At 37.9% G+C, this 10,850-nt stretch overlaps 1 protein-coding gene across 1 annotated transcript; it reads left to right on the forward strand.

Moving 5' to 3' along the window:
* The first annotated feature begins 207 nt into the window (after positions 1 to 207).
* LOC139717857 (uncharacterized) lies at positions 208 to 1,462 on the forward strand. The gene is made up of 2 exons (XM_071629347.1): positions 208 to 408; positions 971 to 1,462. Exons 1-2 carry the CDS (start codon positions 208 to 210, stop codon positions 1,460 to 1,462), a joined length of 693 nt encoding a protein of 230 aa, XP_071485448.1.
* Positions 1,463 to 10,850: the final 9,388 nt, after the last annotated feature.

The raw sequence follows: 10,850 nt of genomic DNA on the forward strand, positions 1-10,850 counted from the left end.
TGGTCGGTTTATTGGACCAATCAAACAACTTTGCTTGTTTATGGCTTGAGCGAGTGATATTTGGCTTCTCCAATTCATAACCCACTTAATCACTGCAAGGCTACTTTGGTAGTATCACCACACGTCATTCAGATTTTCTTGAAGTCAAGTCGCACCTCTGAGGTATTTTCTACAAACCGGCATCTTTACAAAACCGATCCAATCAGTATGGCTGATTCATCGCTCTCCCTTCTCCCTCAAGTCTCGACGTCCGTTCCTACCAAAGGCCCTCGTCGTCGACGTCCGACCATGTTCACCGAATGGCAGCTCGAAAGGCTGAAGGCTGAATTCGACATCGACCGATATCCCGACGTCGTTTCCAGAGAGAAACTGGCTGCCTCAATCGGCCTCGACGAAGACAGAATACAAGTATGTAAAATCAGGGCTTTGTAAAATAATTGTTAAGCTAAAGATGTTCTTCACCTACTTTGTATGAACGAATAAATGCAATCAACCACGGAAGAAGAATCCTGTAAATGATTTCATTTGATCTCATAGATATCTATACATTTATGATAGAGATGTATACATATATCATCAAGTCTATATATGTTATAAATTGTTTGAATGACTTTGAACGACAAAATGATAAGACGGTTGTCAAATGTAGCTGCAGTTTACACTTTGGATTTTTTTAACATTTTGATTTAGAATGAATATCATATTACCTACGTAAATATAGAACTCAAATATTTTCAGCACCAGCCAGACGGAGCTAGCAATTCATTATTTTTTTCGAAATCTGTGACTTATTTGTGGTTAATCCGTCGTTGCATAAAAACAATTTGCCATGCCCTCCAACTATTATCTAAATATCCTCAAATACATTGTGTATCAGTTTCATTCTAGGATTTATGTCCATTACAAGTTCTGTTTCTGCACGAAGCACATAGTTATGATAAAGTCATGTCTTTCTTTTCTTTATCTTCAGGTCTGGTTTCAGAATCGCTGTTCGCGCCTTCGTCGAACTTCACTACACTCCCTCTGTACTCGACCAAACATCAGCGACAACCAGATCAACAGGCTAACCGACATCACGGGAGCGGAGTCTTCATCCAAAGGAAAGCGTAAGCGATCAACCGAATGCGACGTCATCGACCAGGAGAACACACCGCCACCCAAGAAGCTCGCCATCAACGCTTCACCGATGTCAGTCGATTTCCTGTCTCGTAGCAGCCGATCACCGGATTCTTGGTCGACTTTCCGTATTAGCGACGAGCGTGACATCATGAGTTTACAGCAGACGACATCTCATCGAAAGCAGCAGGGCGCCACCAATCCCTTGATGTTTGTAGACTTTCTCTCCCGAAGCAGCCGACCGACTTCTTCGTATCCATCGCCGTACCGTGAAGGGAGTCTCTACCACAGCGCGTCGCCATTCTACATGTTTGGTCATCCTTGCGTCTTCGTTGTACTGCACTGAACACTGTGATGCTGCCACACTTTTTATAAGAGTGACTGAGATGTGATGTGTAATATCACATGTTGAGATATTTATTTGACTCTTTGCTGTAAACAAACCCTTCAGCATGCTTCCGACTTCAGAACTATGTTTCTGTTATCTGAGACACTCGCGATGTTTCTGACTTGAATTCAGCAACATTGTTGTTTATCATGATCTCTATTAATAAACATTGCCTTTTGACATGTAGATCTTATTCATTTCAAGCTGTTTCATTCCATTGGCATTTGTAGAGTGATCGCATGATTTTGTTTCTTGTTCATGGATGTGTGTACATGTATGATAAGTTACACTGTGTTTCCGTGTGTGCGTGAGGCATATGTGTGTGTGTTAGCGTTTATGTGTTAAAGCTCGTAGGTGTGTTTGTGCTTGAGTGAAATTAAAAGTGAGGTGAAAATGGAGTATCGATGAAACAGTACAGAATAATGACAGAAATTAATCAGGTTAAAAGCAAAAGCAAAAAACAAACAAACAAACTTCCGTGCGACTTTGAGTAACACGTACGTACATACAATAATCCACAAGCAGCACATACATATCTCATAATATCATGATCATGATGACAGATATTCTTTTTAATTCTTGCCTTTAACAAATCTACAGCACACAAGGAGTGAAGAAGAAATTTGTTTAACACAAGTTTATAGCACGAGGGTCTGAGGGCATACTCTTAAAAAAAACCCACACACTTTGAATTGATGAGTTAACTTTTTCACATAAAAAGTGTAAATTCAAACTCAAGAATATTCCTATAAAACCAGACAAGCATTGATAAGTTATGACCTTTCAAAGTTTCTCTCTTTTTTTTTCTTGTCGAAAGAGAGATGTAGATCAAAAAGACATGTTTAATGCAAATTAGTTTGAGTAATGTTCTCGTGACGGTACGAATCTTTGAATTAGTTGGTGGGTGAAAATTCTATGGATCTTATTTTCTTGTTAATATATGACTTTATAACACATCAGATCAATAGTTGGAAGAAGTTCAGCTAAAAGATATGAGACAATTCTTTTATTGCAGTGGTAAATCAATCAATTTAACTTAAGGAGAGTCAGTGAAGGTTTATGGTCCTCACGCCATCACCTCATAAAGAGTGATCTAAATTGTCAGATATTAGTATGCTCTGATTGCTATCACCATTTTCTGAGCATGTATTGTTATCTTCGAAAGTCTTTATTCTACTTGGAGGTGGGTTGGAAGGGATTCTAATTCTGATGACACCTTCATTGCAATATTATTTGTTTGATTTTGACAGTCTTTACCAGCGTCAACTTTGACATAGTGGAATTTCACTATACTCTTGACAAATATTTGATATAATGTATTAGTGAGAGATTCTGTATCAGTACTAGCCTTGTTTAAATCCTCCATGTACTCAGAATCGCTACTATATAGTACAATAATAACATTCGCTCTTAATGCTTGAAATTAACTGTGCCAAATCCGAGCAGAGGAGCTACGTGATTAGAGAGACCAGAAGATAGAGAGGGCCAAGAATAGTTGGAGACCACAGAGTTAGAGTCAGGAGATCCCCTTTCCTTGTACATCATGCTCCCTTCCATATTAACCAACTAAACTCTATCAACGCTGTGAATGTGACGAGGATCTTGGTTGAAATGCCCAAGAGTTAACGAGTTAACTGGTGAACAACGACATGACAAGTTGAGAAACTGTACACCACGACAAGACAGAACTTTGGTTTACACCAGGCTGGGGTGTAACGAACTCCAAATAGTCAATTGGTGTCATCAGAGATGTTGAAGCGTCCTGTAAGGTTGCCACAACGTGGACGGCGATGGTGACGAACTGTTTAAGGAAACAGTGAGAGCAGACCGGTCAACGGACGCTCCAGCCCTTGGACTAGCTCGATCGACATGCAGACGAGAACCTCTTCCCGCGACCATGCCGATGTCGAGATAAGTGGCCACACCCACTAACATAATTTTCCCTATAAACCAAATCCCTCCCTTTCCCATAGATTAAGATGGTAGAATATGAAACGGTCTCCAAAGGTGTAGAAGAGTTAAGTGATCAGTGATGTGTTCAATTGTGTAATAAGAAAAGGAATTTGTTTGTGTTTAAGTATTTGGCTCAGACCTACGAGAAGGCAGGTCGGTGAATAAATATGCTGTCAGCAGCATTAATATTATCCATGTAAATTCTATCCTTCCCCCGCATTTTATATTCACTGTTGTTGTGAAGCAATATTCAGTCTCTTTCTGACGTTTGGAAATTTGTTGATCATTGGTGTCCAGAAGTGGATCTAGAGGGGGGGGGGGGGGGGGGAGGGTTGCAACCCCCCCCCCCCAAAAAAAAAAAAAAAAAAAAAAAATCCGGGGACCATTTTTTTTTTTAACTTGTAATTTTATTTTTTTCTATTTATGTATCTATTTTATTTATTATTAATATTATTATTATTATTAATGGTGTTTTAGATGCAAGAAAATGCCTTTTTCACACACAGATTTTCAAAAAATTTTCCCTCGCATACCACCCCCAACCCCCCATTTATAAAAAGCTAGATCTGCCCCTGGTGTCTATGTGATTAGCTAACCGCCGACTAGTACAGAGAGAAGCTAACAGACCAGACTAACATTTATCCGCCTCTGTACAACATTGGTCGCCCCCTTGAGACAATTAGGGGTGTGGGGGTTGCATATATAACATGTCTCAAAATAAACGCTGAATTCTGGCGTGAATTTACCCAGGACCACCAGCAAACCGTAACCCTAAACCACCCCTCTCCCTACTCCAGAAGGTTGCGATATCCTAATTAACACTATGCAGCATAAAGTGGAATGCAATAATCATATGCTTACAGATATATCAGTAAGAAAGTTTAGTTTTCTACATGATATGTATCAGAACATCAAATGATGAATACATCAGCACACAATCTAGACTCTTTAAATTCTCGTGGTTTGATAAGTCTCAGGAATAAAAAAAAAAAAAATCAGATGATTATGTACCAAAAGGATAAAAGACGAGTAACCAATTGTATCATTTTACTCAGATACTTGTTGAAGTGATCTCTTTAAAAAAAAAAAAAAACTTTTGTTGATATATTTCTGTTTTGAGAAAATGTTAATCAATGTCAGATGAATAGCTCACTATACATGAAGCGAAATTTCATTATGCGCTGGCTATTCATTGAAGCGTGTGTGGCACGCAATGCGCTGTGATTTTTCAGATAAGCACATAATGTTTGAGATATGGGGAAAACACACTTCTAAATTCCATATGACTCTGCGCCACAAAACAAACAAAACGTAGCCAGATGTGGATTTTTAGATAAGGGAAAATTCGATTCTGAAAGAGTCTAATGTTTAAAATGATGTATGATAATTCAATTCAAATGAATTCTCCTAACCTATATAAATATTGGAAAGAAGGCCCACACTGTGGAAAAGTTTGAACTGAGAAAAGAGGCTCTGAAGTACAGGGTCTATATTCAAGCGCTTAATCTTTCCTACGCCGTGCTACTTGTGCCATGACTGGGACAAAAAAAAAAAATGTAAACCTCTGTATAGCAACAACAACGAAGGGGTTATGAGGTTAAGCTGAATCTATACATGCTCTATTAACACATTCTGTCCATGATAAAACTCAACTTCAAAGCAGTAGCATTATTCTTTCAAAAGTTATAGAGTTGAAAGTGAAGAGTGAGCAAAGGATTGTCAAGAAATGAAAAGGAGCCTCTAAGAAAAAAAATAATCACACTACTTTACCAAAAGAGCAAAAGGGGTTGTAGAAAAACTGCTGAAAGCCCACTTTCCCATTCAATTCATAATGTCAACCTCAAGAATAATGTAGAAGAATAGCTCTTTCAGAATGTATGGAAACTCAGAATTGACTAGGTTGACCCGTTTCACCTTTTTTAAATCCTCACGTAAAATCAAGGAACGCCACTTTTTGTTTGCTCTGTGGTGCACGGAAACATATTATAAAAGCGTTTAGAGTGTAAAGTCTTGAAGAATATGCAAACATTCTTCTGAAAGCTGCTTGAATCGCCGCCATTTTGTCAGTGCTGCATAGTGCACGTCTCTGTTCAAAAGCTTACTCTTCATATTTTCTTTGGGCCTTAGTCTTAAAAGTAAGTTTACATTCAATATGTGAATGTGTTTGCCTTCGCTGAACAGACAGACATGTTGTGATCCAATTCCTAAATGTACTTCGGAACTATAGACATAGATCAGCAATATTGAACCCGGGAGTACGGCATACTTGGTAAGCATACGAAACGATAAACACACGTGCATGTTACTTGTGCCTGACATGCCTGACACGTAGTTTAAAAAAATTTGATGCATGTTTATCAAATAAGCTTAGAATTGATTCTCCTTTGTTTGTTCGTTCATAATTTCTGTTATGATTTTGCTGCTTTTGTTCAAAATGTACTTGGCATAAACCAACGTCTGTGGACTTCATCACAAATTTGTGTTAAGAGATCGACGTTTAAGGAATTTGGAAACATGAGTAGAACGTGATACAAGTGAAACCTCAGTAGGACTTCCTTTTTTACTGTATTAACAGTTGCCTGCTTAATCACTTCTTCTTCAAGACTGAAATAAAAGAGAGTAAATTGCCATTCATGGTTATTTTTTAACTAGATCTTTTATAGAGTCAGCAGGTACGGGACAAATTTACTCGGTGAGCGTTTCTTTTGAGTGTGCAGCTAATTGGTTCAGGAAAATAATATCGATTATGTCAGACATGTTCCCTTCCCTAAAATGCATTTCGATGAATTTGAGTCGCTTCAGTTAATAACATGACAACAACATTTTTTGAATATCAGCAGAGCTGGAAATATTTTGTTGATTATACATGTCAAAGATGAAACTGTTTTACTCATTAAATAGTCAATTATTGATCTTGAATAATTTGAAACAGAAAATTTGGCATTCGCTTCAGTTATAGTAGGAGCAAGAAGGTAGGACTATTTTGAAAGAAAGACTGAATGATAAGATGTTTTGTCACTATTCTTTCTCTTTTAGTTCATTGTTTGAATTATTTTTTATTTGCTTGATTTTTGTGTGTATGTTATTGGGGATGGGGGGGGGGGGCAGTCATCCAGAATTGAGGTAAGTGTGACATATGTATTCAAATCAACAATGAAGGTTGCTATCCTGGGCGTAAATAATGAAAGCATCCCATCGAAGTTTACACAAATTGTGTTCTCCTCCATTCAAATGAACAACAATTCATCAAATTTATTAAGCTCGAATTTAAAAGATTTATAGTAAACTTGGTACATAATATTCACACAGATTGTGCGTTAGTAGTTTTTCCGATATCAATACAAACATAGTAACACCATGCTTCGTATGAACTTCTCTCTTTTTAAATTCTCGTTTAAAAGCTAATATCATATTTCTGCTTGTTCTCGTTGTTGCGTTTACCGCTGTGTTTTTGTTTTGTTTTGTTTTATTTTGTTTGTTTGTTTAGCTATCGGACAGACAGACACCATGGCAGCGTTTCATCAAATCAGTAGCCACAATCTGGAGTGTCCCATTTGTCTAACACTTTTCAACCAACCTAAATCACTGGCATGTTCTCATACCTTCTGCAAAGACTGCTTGGAACGCATCTCTCAAACTCAGCCAACTCAACAAGCTGTAACATGCCCTGTATGCAGGAAAGAAACGCCCCTACCCAGTGGAGATGTGAGTAAGTTACAAACAAACGTTCCACTTAATTCTCTCGTGGATGAAGTGAAAACCAAAAATTCAACATGCACGGTTTGTGTGATGGACGACAAGCCGCCAGTCGTGTCCCACTGTCAGGACCGTGGGAAATATATGTGTAAATCATGTGACTCAATACATTCCAGTTGGACACCATTCTCCAGTCACACAGTGGCAGCCATGAGTGAGGTGGTTTCAGGAAAAGTTCTGGTTGATAGGAGACAAACATGTAAGAAACATCCTAACAATGATGAGTGTTTTTGCACTGAATGTCGGGAGTACGTCTGCTGTGAGTGCGGAATATTACACTTACAAGCAGGGCATCAGATCGAAGAGTCAGCTATACATGAAGAGAAATTGATTAAAAATGTAAAGGAGTTACAAGAAAGGACAAAATCAAAGAAAACAACCATTGAAAACCACATCGATTTCATAGCCACAAAACGCAATGAAATAACAAACATGATGAGAAAGCTCGATGATGACATCGACAAGACCTACGAGGAATACGTGCAACGATTGTCAGACATAAGAGAGGCGCTGATATGTCAAGCGAAACGATTGTCTGAAAAATTCGAGAAGGAATTACAAGTCATGGCTGACGAGAGTTACCAAACAATCCATCACATGAACGCTATTGGCCATGGGGTGAGCTGGTTTTTTCGCTTGTTTCGTTCCGACAACTGCGGCACTAAAATTTCTCCACAGCTACATGTAAACAAATAACCAAAAAGGCTACAGGAAAAAGTTCGACACAAACCCTCCTGCAGTATTTTGGTAATTTAGGGGGAAACACTGAACTTTTTTGTCACTGAGGAGCTGAATATGTACACTTTGCCGTGTACGATATTCATTCGCGAACGATCATGTGATGTATGTTATCCAATCCGAATCGAGAATTATTGTTTACGAGTCAAAATGGCCGCCCCCTAAGAGTTCTGTGGCCTGTCGACGCGTCTACGTCGTCTGCTCTGCCGAAACTTTTAAAATGCGTTATTATGCATGTAACATCGATGAAGTTTGAAAATTTCACTGCTATGACAAACCTAAGATAGACGAAACCTATTTTGTGTGCCAAAGAGTGGATCAAATTGAGTGGGGGAGACCGTAAAATCGCAGACCAGAACGAAGTGATTCAGCTGCTCAGCTCAGGGGGACTGACTGCAACCTACGTAGGATAATTTACAGGTTAGTTTACGTGCGTACAGTCGTAGCAGTCGACACTGCAGTGCAGTCTCTCTCAATATATGCGTAATGTTAATGACCATGATGACTACAAGTACAACGTTATTGATGAACGTTGCTTGTGTATGTTATAATAGGCGCTACTGCAGTAGCTTAGCCGTTAGCGTGTCTGTTACATTTTAAATAAATTATCTTGAATATCACCTTGGCATGGCATAGCGCCGTTATAATGTAGCCTAGATGTAATTTTACATGTTGTTCTATGTACAGCCCAGGTTAGGTTGATGTAGCTGATCGGTGATATTGTTTTGTAAAATAAAAATCTTGACACACAGGACTGGATTGAAAAAGGTCTAAACTGCATGTAGATTTATATTTTCATAATCATGGCCATGGATAGCTACACGCAGCCGCTGTAGCGACAGCGGCTGCACCTCTATTCCTTCGCAGACGTTGTCATTTTTCAGTGTGGTTGTGCGACTCCTTCATGAATAGCGACAGCGGCTGCGTGTAGTTAGGCCATGGAGTATTAATATTAAAAATCCATCCTGTTTCTCTCACCCCGAAATTGGCGAATCTCCCCTCAAAACACACATTTAGCATCTCATTAAATTAACTTATTAATATTTGATATAAATAGGTCTAAAAAACCAACAATGACAATAACAATTTCAATAATTAAACTCCCTAAAACATATGATTACCATTATGTTGTGCCAAACTATAAAGCAGTGGGTGGTGGTGATAGTGAAAGGCCAAGGATTACTAGTATTAATGATGATAAGGCAGTTGTATTCATAATTATGATAATTGATATTGCATGTGATCAGGTGCTGAAAGCTGTAGATGTAATTTAAAATCAGTAATTGCACTGCAAGTACAAGTTAAAGTAGTTGATGATGACTATGATCATGAGGTGTTAATGATTACCTGGCATAGTACTAGGGCCTATTGGTAATTACAAGATTCAAATATTGGCAGTCAATAGTCTACCGTACATTTAATGATATATTGAGTGTAATGTTCAACCCCTCCCTCTAGCGTTTAGCCTTTTTCCCCCCTAACAAAATCCAACGGCTAATCATTGCTGTTCATTTCTCCATTTTATTAAATAGGATTCCATGAAACGTGCTACAAGAGGTTTATAGATAACAAACGCCTGAATCTCGCTAGGAAACGAAAGCTGAAGGAGGAGCCTTGTCCGTCAGCAGGAGCATCTGTTTCCTCCCCTAAGACGCTCACAGCAAGATCAAGATTTTCTTCTGGAAGCTGTTCAGGTTCTGTTGTGTTGCCTGTAAAATGCATCATTTGCAACAGAGTCAACCTGCTCATTACTTGCCAAGGGAAATAGGTTAATACGATTGATATTGAAGCATGAAAACATTGTCATTTTACTATAAGTTGTCCTTGATAAAATGGAGCAATATAGGCCTATATACACCACTGAAACATTCACACACATACACAAAGAACTTCAGTGCAAAGTTCAGAAACAACAGAATGTACTGTATATGCACCAATGCTTTGGTCAATGAGATTGATATTCAAGAATTGACATCTTACCAAAGTTGTGCATGATAAAATGTCTTTGTAATAAAGATTGCTTCCTGTATTTTGAATGCCAATGTTTATGCAACATGTTTTGACTCCTTGCCTCAGTATGTGATTGTTCGCCCTTTAGCAAACATTTCTGCCCACTATTATGATTTGATTAGGGTTGAATTATTCTAAGAACAAAGATGTTTTCCTAAGTGTGTTTTTTTTCATAAAACTGAATGACTACGATCAAAATTTGTTTCTCCCACTCTGGGGGGGGGGGGGGGGGGGGAAATGTAACTATTATTAATACTGAAACAAAATGTTCATGTAGAAAGGTCAGTACAATGTAGGTATGAGTACAAAATCAGTTTGCTAAAACTAATACCAGTCAAATGAAAATTGTGCATAAGTTGAGTCAGGTTTGCACAGATCCTCTGATATTGGAAGTTAATTGCAATGTTATCATAATTATTAATGCCAAACCTGTTTTATTCTCTCCAAGATTTTCAGGTACACATTGCCTCCAATACAGAATCCAACAGTTTTCACTCATGAATGGGTAAACTATAATTTTGCCTTTATTTCATATATTGACATTTTTCAAAACTTTTACACCCTTTCAAGGATATTTGGACCATGGAATGTTAAAGTTATTAAAACTAGAAAATTTGACTGATTATCATTTTGAGCTATTTTACATGAAAGGAGGTAGTGTCCCACCAAGTTATAACCTAATGATAGCAACGCAAACTTCAGGAAATTTTATGAAGATTAAATTTTCTAAAGTACTGTATAATATTTCATGAACAACGTGATTGCTATGTGATCTAAGTATATTAAAGCTTCTTAAGAAGAAGAAGAAGAAGAAGAAAAGAAAAACATGTTTACTGATTAACAATATGATCTGTTTAATATTGTAGTAATGTCTCATGTGTGTAAATGA

The sequence above is a fragment of the Diadema antillarum genome, unplaced genomic scaffold (genome assembly GCF_040938485.1).
Source record: "Diadema antillarum isolate AM-2024a unplaced genomic scaffold, OU_Dant_1.0 scf00000084, whole genome shotgun sequence".
Taxonomy (NCBI): domain Eukaryota; kingdom Metazoa; phylum Echinodermata; class Echinoidea; order Diadematoida; family Diadematidae; genus Diadema; species Diadema antillarum.